Here is a 16,267-nt window from a genome sequence, read left to right as displayed (position 1 = left end):
GCCAGATGGTAGAAATCATAGGCCTACAAAAGAGCCATGCAGAAAAGCTGGCAAGTTCAAAAGCTGAGACAGAATGTTGAGCCTCTGGCAACTGGAGCACTCAAGTGCAGTGTCCTTTCTTACGTTGTCAGAAAAGTGCATGTCATCATCATCTGGTGCTGGTCCTCATGTGAGGATAGCTACCCATATCTGCTAGAAGCTATTTATTAACTTAATGACGGAGTCTGTGCATTGCAGTTAATATTTTCAGTCTTGTAGATGAACTGTGTGGGTGATATCACAACAAAATACCTGGAGAGTGGTTTGTTTATGATGTAAAAATTAGGAAACAACATACACAAATCTTTATGTTAAGTATTATTAACTATATTGCAGAAGTTGTGATTCAAGAAGATATAGAAAGTACTCTTCTGAATCATGGTAAATATTTTTGCTGTGTGACTACATCCTATTTTTTGCACAGATACAGTGCCTCATTAATTATTATGTTATCCACGTGTGGGGCTGAATGAAAGTTTGCTGTCAGCCTTTAATCTGTGTGTTTTCTCTTATGTGTACTTGGTTTTCCAACTTAACTAATGACCTTTCAGCCTAGGGATTTAAATGTAGCAGAAGTTATTTTTCATATGTTTCTTTTCCTCATTACTGGAACACTGCTGTATCTTTCAGTACTTCAGTAATCAATGTAATGCTCTGCATCCTGAGGGGCTGGCTGTATAGAGGCACGTGTGAAAGGGCTTTGTATATCTGGGTTATAGTTGCTGTAAACTTATGTCAAGGAAAACGTTCTGAAGAGGTTTTGCTCTTGAAATAGAGACAAAAAGGAAACACCTATTTTACTTTCTCACAGCACTGTTTATGAGAAGAAGCCTTTTTACATATGTTAATAGGATAATTCTAATAATGTAATTAAACCTGATTCTGAGGCAGTCTTCACCTATATGAAGTCAACAGAAGTGGCTCGAACACCTTCTGTGCTAATTTTCTGTATAGCATTCAAGAAAGGAATTAGAAGAGGAGAAGGAAGTGATGTTAAAGACTTTCTTTCAGCTAGTTCTCCATTATGTTGAAGTCTGTGGAGGTGTTACATCAGCAGCATAAGTTAAAGCTGGCCCGCAGATGCAGTGTGTTGCATTCGGGCCTCATTGATTAGCTGTGGGAGACCTTTACACCATGCTGCTCTAATTCTATTTGTATGCAGTGCAGACAAGTCCATAAATTTTGAGTCAGAGGATCATTAGGCAAACTAATTCCCTGTGTATAGCATAAATGATAGAATTTCACACAGAGATTTCTGCATCAAACTCTGTTCTAAATTCTGAACTAAAACATTTATTTGGATAGACTTCTGAGGTTCCTTAGATTGTGCGTTATAGTCATAGCATGGTAGCTTTCTGCTGATAGTGCAGAGATTGATCCCAGACCTGGTGAGTGTGAGTAGCAGGGAAGTCTTAGTTCCCACACATATTAACTAGCTTCTTTTTCCCCCTAGGTATTTCTACTATCCAACAAAGGACTATCCAGCAAAAGAAGAGAACTCATAATTCTGAACAAAGAGTTTAGAACTACTCCTGGTGAAGTCAAACTGCCTGTGTTTCAGCTGATGCTGTCTGATTACCAAAGGGGGCAAGTTTTGCTCATTAAATAGCAACGAGAAGGAATTCAAGTGTTGGACAGTTTCAAGAAACCTTGTGATTTTTCAGGATGATACTGTTAACTTTAGCTTTGTTTACAGCATAAGCACTTTACATAGAACCCTGTGAACAATGCTTCCAGGTTTATACATTATGAGGAAAACATGACTCCCAGCAGTACATACCTTCTATTTTTATGTATTTTTTTAAGAATTGCTGCGTAGTCAGGCTTTTCATAGTTCAAAGCCTGTAGCCTTATTTATATCCACTTATGTCTTCCAAGGGAAGAAAAAAGCTTTGCAATATCACCAGACAGAAAATATATGTAGGTTCCCTGTATGAAAATTAGAAACGGGTTAAACATCGACAATATGATTTTAATATTTAGATTTTTTTTTACTTGCATTTAGGTAGTTGCAAATTCTAATGCTTGTATGACATGTTAATAGTCATTATTTGCAACTGGCATAGCACCTGGAAGGACTGTTATTTTAAAATAGCTGTTTTTACAGCTATTTCAAAATGTCTGTATATTATATGTCAATCTTTAGGCATGCATTTTATAGATATGTGTATATAAAGTGTCATATGCATACATTTTATATACACATTCATTTATTAACAGACTAAATTAAATACATGCTTTGCTAATCAAAACTGTAGCACTAAAAAGAACTTTGAGAATTTCAATATTTATTCACTCTATATTAAATGGAGATAAAAATCTCACTGTAGCAGCAAGAAGCTTTTTTTTGTGTGTGTGTGTCTACAATTCAGTAAGGAATACTTATAAAGTACAAAGGCTTTTCTATGCAGTTGATACTGTGGCAATCTTAGCTGTTGAAAATAACCAGAATGCACTTGCTTACATTGTTGACAATTATTAAAGTTATGGTCATCATATGATTATTCATAAGTAATTTGATACAGAGGTACATTCTGTGCTTTTCAAAGGCTGGCGAAGATTGTTCCCCATCTTCCCCAGCTCCAGTAGTTTGTTTTTAACTATAAATTGCTAACTAGCATTCATTTCCTAACAACTCAAGAGTATTCAAGGTATTATTGCTGTTCAAGGTATTCAAGTAATTTAAGGTATTATTTCACCTATAATGCATGACTTACAATCCAAATTATGAAGTGGTGAAAAAGGACTCTTTTCATATACATATTATGCAAAAAGTCATCAGGTGCTATCTTTACACCTACACAATAATATAGTTATAACAGCAAAGGTCTATTAATGGCTGCTTTAGAAATCAAATCAAAAGGGTAAATTTGGTCATTTTATGTTCTATAGTGAGGACATAGATAAAGTGTTCTGAAGAAGGAAAACAGCACGTGCTATTGATGTCCTTGTGGAGTCAATGTAAAGGAGAAGAACCAGGATTTTGTCTTCAGTCAGTCTCATTTAACTTTAATAATTACCATCATTGCATATCCTTCAATTATCCCCTGGTTTCTTCTTTCCCTGTACCTGCTGCCATGGCTAATACTAAACATTCTACGGGTGTATCTCCTTGTACGGGTGTATCTCCTTATGTCTGTCTGAAGGAGGGGGCCACCTAACACTTGTCAGTGATTGACGGTGACGGTGTGCCATGCCTGCAACTTTACCACCACATCTTACTGAATGTGGACCCCAACCTTAAAGTATGTTCTTTTAAGTGTAATTTTAGCCAGTAACTTCCATATGGCATCTGTTTTAAGGACACGAATTAAAGATTGTACATGTTGTGACTACAGCAAAATGAAAATGAAAATGAATGTCATTACCTTGGACATCTTCAAAAACAGGTATTTTCTACCTGGCAAACCTGAAGGTAGCCTTAGTATAATTTCCCCTGTTTTTCTTTGTAGCTTTTGAATGCTAAAGTAAACTCTGTCGTTTTGAAATAGAAAGGTTCTCAGACATCTTGCCTGGCCAAGGCATATAATTCCATAAGTTACTGTTTCCGAAGTTGTTTTAATTACCGTAGATGTTACATTTCCTGCAATGCTACCACAAAAAAATCAATTCCTAGTCTAGTTCAGTGTGTTAGTTTTCCTTTCCTAGAATGGAGAAAGGGAATGCAGTAAGGTTAAATCTGATGGATTATAAGGTAAATCTACACTGTATATGGCTGCCACTGGAACTGATTTCACTGGTCTTTTATCCAAAAACACTTCATTTAAATTAAACCTTGATATGCTAGTCCTACTCAAATTGCATTTCAATCCTCATAATCAATTTCCGTTAAAATAGTATGAAACAAGTCTACACTTAAAATTGTAACCTATTTTAATATCTTTGTGCAGAAATGTCTTAGAATTTTAATAAGTCAGACTGTAATGAATTCATTAGAAATACTTTCAAACTTTTTTTAAGAATGTTTTGAAGTAGCATTGTTTATTTTTTGTCTGGATGCACGTGATAGTGCAGTGTTCATTCATATGTGATGGCATTATTTTTGTTTAGAAATGAATATGATGACTCCTATTGTATTTCTCTTAATATATTTGTAGTGCTGTTAACTTTGAAGCAAATGTTGTGCTCATTTCTGACTGTGAATGATGGATTACTAGATTGTGGCTAGCAAAGGAGAGCAAACTTCCTTCCAGTAACTACAGGATGGGATGTAGATTGGTGGCATGTACAGCTGGATCTACCAAGGCAAATCAAACTGGAGAATCAGTGGCCTTTTCTTTTCCGTTACTGGAGTTCACCGAGATTTTTTTTTTTCTCCCTGGTTGCAATTGAACTGTCCTGCTGGCTGCTGTAGAAAAGAGCTGAGACTTTTTTTAAAGCATTTCTTGAAAGTGGTCATTGCCCTTGTACTGTTAATGATTTTAAAAGCAGCACTGGTCAAATCAGTGGAATGATAAGGAAAATGACTGCATTAAAATGGTAGACAGTTTGTATAATGTGTCTCAGTTGACCCTGTGTGCCCCTGTATGTGTTATGAAGCATGCCACCAATACCATCAAAAGTCAGCAATGCTAAGTGTACTCATACAGATATTTTATTGCTCTGAACAGTGTTGAAATCAGTCATTTGATTGCTTCTGAACTATTAACATAGGACTTGCTTAAAAATGGATATTCACATAGAACTATACGAGTAATTTAGTGAGGGTAGATATGAAGAATACTGCCTATTATTTTATTTTGGCTTGCCAGTGAATTCTTGCTACAAAGAATATCTGTCCTCTTATGCTATTTTCTTATAAATAGGAATTTGCAAATATCCTTTGGGCATCATTTTGTGAAAATGAAATATCTGTGTATCATTAGATTTAAACTATATGTTGCAAAAGAGGTATTCTGTAGTAGATTGTGTTTGTGATGCAATACTGCCTGGAAAGAGCTGCAAGCAGTTCAGAAAATTTTTCTTTGCTCATCTAGATCGCTATAGTGGGCCCTTAAAATAGTCCGTGTTGGATGCATGTCATTAAATCCTAAGCCATGTATCTGTAATACTGGAACTTCTGGTTTTAGTTTGAAAACACAGAATGCAGAGCAATTAACTGCCACAGAAGTTTGATTGTCTTAGCTGTCAATTAATTTGTGGCATTAGTACATAGATGTCCTCCATTGATAATCAGGGTACATTGTATTTTACATTACATGAGAAGTAACGAGCCAGTTCTGCCATGAATAATTTCTGTATGGCTAAATTCTGTATAGAACATATAGATAAAGCATATTTTGGGAAAGACAGAAAATAAGTACAAGTTACCCAATGAAGCAAATCAGCAGCAAACTTGAGAATGGGACCTACAACTCCTGAGTTCCGATCCAGTGTGTAACTGGTATCCTTCAAGGTGTGTATCTCTCATTTTTTTTCCTTGTATGCTTGTAATCTTTAATGTAATCTATGCAAAAACCAGAGCAACGGGTGTGGATGTAATTATTTAGCTAACTGAAAAAGGTTCCAAAGTGTTAAAGGCACTGTACTAACTATACACCACTAACTTTTGATTATGTGTGAATTAATCTAAGCTGTAGTTTACACAGGCCTGTCCTTCAGTTTTCTTGGCTGCAGTGAAGTACCTGCGATTATGTAGTATTCTGCCTTCTATTATTCATACTTGCACCTACCTTCTTTAGTCATCTACTTACAAGTTATTTCTCAGGAGAATGCGCTGTGCGTGTATTCTGTAGTCTGATTTACATATGTTTTGCTCTATCTGAATCATTTCCAAGTCCCCTGTCATATCCCTGAATAATCAAATGTTGACAGGAGATCATCAGTTTTATTCTATATGGGAATTCCTGTTTACAGTCACAGAATAACGTATTTAAGAGATTGTTTCTTACAGCCATTGCGACCTACAGAATTACTGCCTCATTATTGGTATTTCATACCAAGAAATTTGACAACTAGCTTATGGACTTATGGAATTATGTTAATTAAAGAAGAAAGGCCAAAAACATTCCTTTCTAAAACCAAGAAAGCTTTTATCATTGACCTTCTCAACTGAATAATATACTCAATTTTAGCATGCATGTAATTTGTAGGAAATTCTAGCCTGCTTTTGGGAAGAACTGGCAATTCTGAATCTCAGGAAAGGTGAAAAAAGGAAACCATGTGAGAATGTTTGGTTTTGACTGTATGCATTAGCCATGGATTTGAATTTAAAATCTTCTGAACTGAAAGTTTTATTGTTTAATTTGCCTAGATAGGCAATAGTAATTGGGAAAGAAAGGTCTTATGAGTCATTTTGTTTCTTGACTTGCAGGAAGCTTAATCATATGAATGTTCTCTGTTTAGCTGTTCTTAACAGGAGATGGTGAGAATCACAACAAGAGAACTACTTATTTTAAAATATTTGACATCTGAGAGTCCTCAGATTTTCTCCCAAACTAAAAACTTGCATCCAATAGAATTTTGATTCCTTAATTAAACTAATTGACAACTGCCATGTTTTGGCCCAACTTCTTTCTTTTCCTGCTTTCAAAGCAGCTCCAGTATGTTTTTAATTTCACCAACCAGGACATGTTCCTTCGCGTAAGCTGTAACTGGATTTACTCATTTTTGCTCAGAATTTAGACGTACCGTTACTGCACTACTGTCTTTTGTCTGCCTCTGTCTCCATTGGTATAGCAAGTATAGATGCTGTTGGGTGTTAGTCCCAGCTATGGAATTGGTAGTATGCTACACTCAAAATCTTGTTTATGGACAAAGAAGAAAAGGAATTTTTTACATGTGTATATATATATATATATATATAGAGAGAGAGAGAGAGAGAGAGAGAGATTTTTTTTTAATTTTATTTGTACAGTTGAAATCTTAGCAGTCTAATTCAAGAATCTTTATTAATCTAAATCTGTTACTGAAAGAGAAAGAATAATAATGAAATTAAAATTGCTTTGCAAATACTTAGCTTCTTCCCATTTCTGGGGGGCTATGCCACCCTTTCACTGCTTCTCTGTGTCCTAAGTTCAGTGGCTTCATTCTCGTGGGGGTGTTACTGTGAGTTGTCAGCATCTGAGTCCTGTGCCAGGAGGAATATGATGGTCATATTGATGGCTCCTTCTTCCTCACTCTAGAATCCACCAGCTGGGATAATTTTTATTAGTTTTCTATCAGGCTTTTGCACCTTTGCTGTTATCTACAGCTCCAAGATACACCTGAATTTTTAATGTATGGTGCATTTTACATGTGTTGGATACTAATTCTTTTTCCTCTTGGTTACCTCTAGACTCAGTTTTGTCCAGGTCTGCATTTCGTTGTTGATCATGAGTGAGTTGTTTGTAGTCTCCAGTGCCAAGTCTATGTCTCATCTCCTGTCATCCCATACCTGTACTCCTCTGCACTGCATCCTGTGTCTCCACTTCTCAAGGCCTCTTCCATTGGACTAGACTTATATCTCTTCATACTACATCATTATCCTAGTCATAGGTATCTCATTCTGCATAGAGTTGAGATTTGTTTAAAGCTATGGTTGTACTGTATAAAGATAAACAAAAGTGAAACAAATGAATGGCACACACCTGGTCAGTTAAAGGAGTCTTGGCTATGCCAAGTAAAGCAAAGCTGTGGGGAGGTCAAGACAAGCTCAGAGAGAGCAGACCTGAGAAGCCTTGCAAATTTAGCATGAAGTTTATGGCCTGTGTTGTGGTTTAACCCGGCTGGCAGCTAAACACCACACAGCCGTTCGCTCACCCTCCCCTCTCCCTCTCTGGGATGGGGAAGAGAAATGGGAAAGTGAAGCCTGTGAGCTGAGATAAAGACAGTTTATTATGACAGGAGAATAATAATGATAATAATAATAATGATAATAATAATGATAATAGTATTACTAATAATAATGTGTAAGAAACAAGTGATGCACAATGCAATTGCTCACCACCCACTGACCGATGCCTAGCCTATCCCCGAGCAGCCGCCCCCCCCCCCCCCCCCCCCAGCTAGCCACCCCTATATATTGTTTAACATGACCCCAGATGGTATGGAATACCCCTTTGGCCAGTTTGGGTCAGCTGTCCTGGGTCTGTCCCCTCCCAGCTCCTGCTGCACCCCTAGCTTGCTCACTGGCAGGACAGAGTGAGAAGCTGAAAAGTCCTTGGCCTGGTGTAAGCACTGCTCTGCAACAATTAAAACATCAGCATGTTATCAGCACTCTTCTCATCCTAATCCAAAACATAGCACCCTACGAGCTACTAGGAGGAAAATTAACTCTGTCCTAACTGAAACCAGGACAGCCTCTAATTAGCAATGGTAGTACTATATTGCAGAGCTACAGGATTGCAGCTATAAGAACTTTTCAAAATGCAGTGATGTTGGCTTATGTAGCCTGTGTGCTGCTCTTAATACACTCAAGAAGTACAAGCCGTTAACACAGTAGCCATGTTCCCATGTCTCTGAAAAGAAGGCCGTGTTACGCAAGTGTGGTCAGTAGGGTCTGGCTGATGTGTGATCAGCAATACTCATTTGAAAAGAGAGAATGTTTCAGAGCTTGCCAAAATGTGAATTGCAGTTTCTGAGTGCATGACCACATGGCTGAACAAGTGGTGAGCTAGTTGTCTTTCAGAGCAGCAAACGGTGCCACCGCAGGATAAAAAGGAAAAGCTAAAACCAGGAGATCTATTGTGCAGGATGGGGAAATGATCCCCTTTGCCAAAGATGTGGTCTGAATACTTACAACTCACTGCCTGTGCATCTGGTGCAGCCTACACTGCAGTGTTGGCAGTCAGGAGGAGAGCACCGGCCTTGTGAACTGAGCAGAACGTACCCTTCCAGCCATCTGCGGGTATCTTGACTCCTTCAGTGGAGCTGCAAGAGGAATAGTTCAACTTCTAGCTGTTGAAAAGATCACGTTAACTATGAGGATATATTACTGGAGGGTGGTAGTTCAGATATTTTGCTCTGTAAGCCTACTTATATTTCTCATCTTTTCTACCTGGTCCTCAGGCAATATGGGGATGGAGTTATCCCATAGAGTACCTTCCTAACTGAGTTTCTTCAACAGTGTAATATGTATATGTTTAACAAACTCAGGTCTCTCTTTATAAAGTCATTGAAACTATACATTGTATTTACTTCATTTAGAAAGTTATTATTACTATTATTATATGTTTTAACTAATAGTATCTGGAATTGAAGGTTTACATTTCTTTAAATTGATCATAATGATTCATTCTTTACCTTTTCTTAGGCAGGTAGGTCATGATACAATGGAATTGTATAGGATGATGAATGTTGGCACACTGTGTCAGTTTGATGTAGTAGATCTGGTGCTCTGGCCCAGAGCGGATGACACAGCATCTGCCTAAAGGGTTGTGTACCCAGTAACTGTTGTGATTCATTTGTGATGCAAATCCATCCAGTAAAAATAAACTGGAGGCACCAGTGTGCCAAGCAGAATCAGGAATGACCAATGTTACACCTGTTAGCAGTGTTAGTATGAGTGGTCCACTTGTGAAGACCTGTAGGAGCCAGCAGCAGCACAATAAACCCCAGAGACTTTTGTAGAGCTCTACAATGCAATCTGTTAGTCTTAAATTATGCTGTGCTGAATGGATCATTTCTGCAATTAGGTTTATATTGCAGAGTGTAGGCATTAAATAAATGAGGGAGGTGTAGCACTGTAACTGCAGACAGCTATTTTTAAAGATATCTTCAGTTAGGCTTAAATTAAAGTTGACCTATCTGTCATCTTCTCTTCTCTGAGACAGACATTCCCCATGCTCCTTTACATACAGTTTGAATACCCTCTCAGTTTGTATAAATAAGCCTGGCAGTCTATTAGAGCTTTGCCTTGAGTGACCTGCCCACTGTCTTTCAGAAAGAGCTTTTCCTGAGAGTTCATTATTAAATGATGATACACTAAGAGTGATATTTTGTATTGAAAAAAATAATTATAGGATGGATGGAAATAGATGTTCCTGACTTGAAGTAGTAATAGACAATGGAAAGTACTGTGATCCTGAAAAGGAAAATCAACAATTAATTTATTTCTCCTTGTCCAGCTCTCAGAAAGGATTGACTGCTGAGAGGTATGCTAGTGCCAATCTTTTTTTTTTTTTTTTTTCAATAGGAAACTCACCTTATATCAGATTTCACTAGGTGAAACTGAGCAGAATTGTTGGACAGCTATTGAAAAGGTCCTGTAAATGCAAAGCACAGCAGTAATAACTCAGCGCTGTTTTGCTGAAATCACTATACTCTGTGGAACGTTTTAAGTATCTGATCAGGCTACCTTTCTACAATTTCTTTTGTAGGGACATGAGACTTCCCATACTTGCTAAGTACTTATTATAAGGAGGGCAGCCCCATTCTTCCTTAGTGTGCTAAGGGAGTTGGCAGAGGTGATCGCCGAACCGCTCTCTATCATCTTTGAAAGGTCCTGGAGAACAGGAGAGGTGCCTGAAGATTAGAGGATAGCCAATGTCACTCCGGTCTTCGAGAAGGGTAAGAAGGAGGATCTGGGAAACTATAGGCCAGTCAGTCTCACCTCTGTCCCTGGAAAGGTGTTGGAACAGCTTGTTCTGGATGCCATCTCCAAGCAATTGGAAGAGAAGAATGTTATGAGGAGTAGCCAGCATGGATTCACCAAGGGGAAGTCGTGCTCGACCAACCTCATTGCCTTCTATGATGGCATCACCAGCTGGGTAGATGGGGTGAGAGCAGTGGATGTCATCTACCTTGACTTTAGCAAGGCTTTCGATACTGTCTCCCATGACATCCTGATAGCAAAGCTGAGAAAGTGTGGGATAGAGGAGTGGACAGTTAGGTGGGTTGAGAACTGGCTGAGCTCAGAGGGTGGTGATTGGCGGCGCATAGTCCGGCTGGAGACCTGTGACTAGCGGCGTTCCCCAGGGGTCGGTGCTGGGTCCGGTCTTGTTCAACATCTTCATCGATGACCTTGATGAGGGAATAGCGTCTGCCCTCAGCAAGTACGCCGATAACACAAAGCTGGGAGGAGTGGCTGACACGCCAGAAGGCTGTGCTGCCATTCAGCAAGACCTGGACCGGCTGGAGAGATGGGCAGGAAGAAACCAAATGAGGTTTAATAAGAGCAAGTGTAGAGTCCTGCACCTGGGAAGGAACAACCGGACGTATCAGTACAGGCTGGGGGACGACCTGCTGGAGAGGAGCTCTGAGGATAAGGACCTGGGGGTCCTGGTGGATGACGGGTTGACCATGAGCCAGCAGTGTGCCCTCGTGGCCAAGAGGGACAATGGGATCCTGGCGTGCATTAAAAGGAGCATGGCCAGCAGGTCAAGGGAGGTGATCCTCCCCCTCTACTCTGCCCTGGTCAGGCCTCACCTGGAGTACTGTGTCCAGTTCTGGGCTCCCCGGTACAAAAAAGACAGGGATCTCCTGGAAAGAGTCCAGCGGAGGGCCACAAAGATGATACGGGGACTGGAGCATCTTCCCTATGGAGAAAGGCTGCAAGACCTGGGTCTGTTCAGCCTGGAGAAGAGAAGACTGAGAGAGGACCACATCAATGTGTATAAATACCTGAGGTGTGGGAGACAGAGGGATTTGGCCAACCTCATTTCAGTGGTTTGTGGGGATAGGACAAGGGGTAATGGCCACAAGATAGAGCTCAGGAAGTTCCGCACCAACGTGCAAAAGAACTTCTTCACAGTGAGGGTGACGGAGCACTGGAACAGGCAGCCCAGGGAGGTTGTGGAGTCTCCTTCTCTGGAGATATTCAAGGCCCATCTGGATGCCTACCTGGCCAGCCTGCTCTAAGAAACCTGCTTTGGCAGGGGGGTTGGACCCGATGATCTTTCGAGGTCCCTTCCAACCCCTTCAATTCTGTGATTCTGTGATTCTTTCCAAGAATGAGAATCCATTTGTCTCCTTTATGCATTTTCTGGATCCTGTGGCCTTTTGAATTGTTGCATCTAGCACTGAAGTCCCACATCAACTGAGGAAACATTGTTCTAAAATATGGAATTCCTAGAAGAAGTATACTTGCAACTTCTTACCAGTATAATAGAAAAAAAAAAAAAAAAGTAATATTTCTTCAGAGTGGTAAGCCAACATCCAGCACACTGAGGCTATCTTAGCAAGTACAGTACTTGGGGGAGGCTTGCTTTGTTGAAACTGCTGCTATAAAGGCATTGCAGAAGTTGATTGTGCCCTTTTGCAGGGTACCTGGAAGCTTTGTACCACTTCCTATCAAAAGGAGTTTTCTCACTGTAATTAATAATGGAATAAGAAAGTCTCCATATAAACCAAGCTATGCCCAGCTGTTGTGGTATCCAGGCTTTAATTCTAATTTTAAATCAATTCTTAATCTAAGCTTTTATTTTTATTCAACTTCTGTTTGCGTTGTTTCATGTATACCTGCCTTGTTTTTGTAAGAGAACATAGCATACTTATACATAAAGAGGTGCATTTCCTCAAGTCATTTTCCAAGGTTTGTTCTCTGATTTTGTGTATTTCTCTGTAGCTGCACTGTTCTTTTGTACACTGCAGAAAGATCTAGAGGATTTTCTTAGTTCTTCAGCCAAACATCCTTGGCAATAAGCTGAATCTTCTGTTTAATGAAGAGGGGTTACCCGTCATTTTAGAATGTGTTTACCCCATCTGTTCTCGTTCCTATTTATCAAAAGTACATACTGCAAATGTTCACTGTTTGCTGCTTGAGAGAGACAAGCCAATGCATTGCATTCACAGAAACTTAACAACAACAAAAAATATACTGAAGGGTATCCTAAAAGTTGTTTCTTCATAACATGCAAAAGAAAGTACAGTGAATTTTGGACTGAATTTCTGCAACCATCACTGTAGCATGTAACTGTGGTTTTTTTTTTTTTTTTTCCTAAAGCAAATTATACATTTCCTCTTCGCTAAAATGTGTTAATTGCTTGACAGTAATTATTCTACCTTTGCTTCATTACTAAATAAAATACAATGGCTTAAATATCCTTAATGGTAGTGGCTAATATTCTGTACCTTTGATTCATTTGTATGTTTATAAAAACCCTTCAGATTTGTTGAGCATTTTAATATTCTTTCATATTTGAGGATTTTTTTTACACTGGGATAAGTAGATGGAGGAGGAAGGAAGAGGACTAATAATCATTATAAATGTTTTAAAACGTCACTAGTATATTTGAGAACCCAACAGTATCAGTTCTGTTTAAATGACACAACTGTATTTTTGTAACATATGGGAGAACTTGATAGTAATTTTCATTCCCATACAACTTTCCATCTAAGGCTTTGAAGCGCTTTATAAACATCGATGAACTAAATCTCTTAGCACTCAAATAAGGATAAGATTAGAATCCACATTTTCAGGATGCAAAACTATACAGAGACAGAGGAGCTAGCAATAGCTTAGGCCTTTACCCATGGACCAAAGCTATGGTGGCAATTTTTGTGGAATGATACATCTCATATCATGGGTTAGAACAGCTGGTTCTTGAGAATCTGTTGTGGGCCTATTTCACTACAAGCTATAGGATGAAATTCCCTTGATTCTTTTTGTTTTATTTTAGCCATGTCTTCATCTTTCTTCTCTCAAAATGGAGACCTTAGATATAAGAACATTCTTATAACTATTTACTTGCTTGAAAAGAGAATCTTTTCTATGTGTTCCTGAAGATAAAATTTAGTTTCTATGAGTTTGACGCATTTCAAATCCTGTTACTCACACCACAGTTAATCACTGCTTTCAAGACTAAAATGCATAAGCAGAAATGTCGTGATATAAAGCCGCATTTTGTCGTCATTCCTGGATAGTGTTGATGCAAGTGATTGCATGGATGTCCTAGTACTGGCAAACAAAACAAAACGATAACAACTGTAGTGGGAAAAGGGGGTGTTGAATTTCTTTTATGAGCTTATAGCTGATCTGCCGAAGCTTCTAACTAGCCTGAAAAAAATCAGGTTTAATCATTTCTGTGGGTGTCAACATTTTCAGTTGTAATTGCAAAATGTTCTGTATACAATGGTCATGAAGGAATATAAGCCAACCCTGCAGGCTGACATAATGACAATTTTTTTGATTGTGGAAATGCTAACTGCATAACTGCTCCTGTGTGATAATCTTTCTAGATGATATTTTGTAGATACTGAATGACTTTCTTTATTAGTTACTGAGTGGCAAAGGCGAAATGGTATAATGTTCCGTTGAAAAAAATAGACAAAATTTAGTTGTGTCATGAAATGTGCTATTTAAATAGGACTTGCTTGCAATAGTAACTAAATCCCCCCCCCCCCTTTTTTTTTTTTAGCTTGTTACATCGTAAGAAACTTTTTGAAAGGGAGCTTAGGATTGTGAGGAAAAAAAGACCTACAAAAAGTGTAAGTTGAGAATTTGGGCAAAGATGTTTTCCTGAAACTGAAAATAATCAACAAACAAAGGGATATGGAACTGTTGCCATTTCAGGGGGCTGAGAAAGAAAGATTTCCCATAGCCTGCTAAAGCAATGATTACAGTAAGTTTTTTTTTTTTTTTTCCTAGTCAATTTTATTAGACAGTAGTAGTATGGCAAGGAAACTCGCATCTCCATATTGAAAAAAATTAATGAGTAATGAGACCTTTTGTATAATTTTCCTGACTTTTTTGTGTGTGTGTGTGTGTGTGTGTATGAGCGTGTGTAATTGTTAGAAACTCAGAGATGGCATTAGGGACATTCGTTTGGAGGCATTCAGCTCTAGTGATGCTGTAGAAATGTGCTCTGGTGGTGAATGTACATAGGGTGCAGGCTTGCTGTCTTCTGGCTGTGCTACTTGGAAAGTGTCATCCATTGATACACAGCACTCCCTGGTTCTTTTCGTTGATGAATTTTGTGTTATTTGATCAGTCTCTATGTATGAAGGAATCAGAAGTTAGAAAAAAATATGCCAAATATTTCTTCATTCTTATTGTTCAGTGAAACCATATATTTTACATGATGCATGAAGCAGGCAAGTGAAAACTGATCTCTGCATAGTTTCAATCTCTCCTCTTGGCAATTCACAACTACTGCACTATACTGTGTTCCTTGCACAGGCACTTGTCCTTCCTCATTTGGATGTACTTTGCCCCCTTAAGCTACTCATACCATTAACTTCAGATTGGTTATTTCTCAGCTGTGTAGTAAAAATCTTTGTGTAATTCTTCTTACTAAATGTTTGGGATGTTGTTTATTTGGTCACTTCTTACCTATAGTAGATATATTACAGATTCAAAGATGCTTATTCTGTTCTCTGTTAGTTGTAAAGCTATAAGTTTTCCAAAGTGTTATCAGAGGGACTCAGAACCCTGCTGGCAGTTACAGACATTAAAATATAAGGTTTTCTATTCACAGAGTTTCAGGACATAACTAAGATTTGTTAGCACTCAATGAGACACAACATTTTATTTATGCATCCTAGGAATATAAGTTATGGATAAAAACGCTGTATTTCCAATCATTTTGGATTTTCTTTTACCTGCTAATAAAAACAGCAATGTCCTTGTAAGTGTTGACTTTCTACAATTTTCTTTTAGCTTGTTAGCCTGTCTCTCAGGTGCAAATGTGATTATGTCTTTTAAATACATTTAGATTTTTGTTTTCCCTTTTTTGATTCCAGACAGTATCATTTGCTTCCTGCCTATTAGACCTTTTATTTAATATGCAGTAGCCTGAAACATTCCATGAAAAATGTGTTGAAAGTGAATTTTAATATATTTCAGAGACTTAATAGGTATTAATAGAACAATAATACCAGTAACAGGCAAAAACTGGATCTGTAGCTTTACAGCTTGTAAATTAAAGCCAATGTACTAGGGGCAAACAGCATTAAGAGAACATCATTTGAACATTAAAGAAATTGTGTTTGTAATCAGGACATTTGCCAAAACCATATCCAAAGATGTAAAGGTCTTCTAACACACTTCTTTTGCAGCATGCATTTATACAGCTCCTGATGTCTTCATCTGTCTAATTTAATTAAGTATTTTAAAGTGCAGCCAGAAGGATAATTACTACAGGATACAGCAGATACAAATACAACTTAAGTGGAGGTAATGTTTGCAAAATGTGGTCTGCCGACAGCCTTGGATATAGAACTCTCTCTCTACATGAGCACAGGGATGGATTCCTATCTTATGTAGAGCATCACAGAGAATCAAGAGAGTTGACTAGTTGCTATTCTACTCTGTTTTCAATCTCTGACCTGAAAGTACATTGGCACACCACCTAGATAAGAATATCTTTGA

The 16,267-nt window shown here is 38.3% G+C and overlaps 1 protein-coding gene across 2 annotated transcripts in view; it reads left to right on the top strand.

Annotated features, from left to right (window-relative positions):
• The window catches only part of NEK10 (NIMA related kinase 10), a 107,854-nt gene extending 93,441 nt beyond the window's left edge, over positions 1-14,413 (top strand). Inside the window, exons 37-38 of one of the 2 annotated variants that reach the window (XR_010829234.1) lie at positions 1,493-3,284; positions 14,316-14,413. Coding sequence is in view for 1 of the 2 variants with exons in the window: in XM_013172028.3 (XP_013027482.3) it covers positions 1,493-1,544 (52 nt within the window). In the remaining variant the exon portion in view is untranslated. Of the gene's footprint in view, positions 1-1,492; positions 5,358-14,315 lie in introns of those variants that run through there. The other variant, XM_013172028.3, reaches the window with a different exon arrangement.
• Positions 14,414-16,267: the final 1,854 nt, after the last annotated feature.

Source organism: Anser cygnoides, chromosome 2 (assembly GCF_040182565.1).
Source record: "Anser cygnoides isolate HZ-2024a breed goose chromosome 2, Taihu_goose_T2T_genome, whole genome shotgun sequence".
Classification (NCBI taxonomy): Eukaryota; Metazoa; Chordata; class Aves; order Anseriformes; family Anatidae; genus Anser; species Anser cygnoides.
The sequence above is the reverse complement of the archived record's forward strand: the minus strand, read 5'-3'. Positions and strand labels throughout refer to the sequence as shown.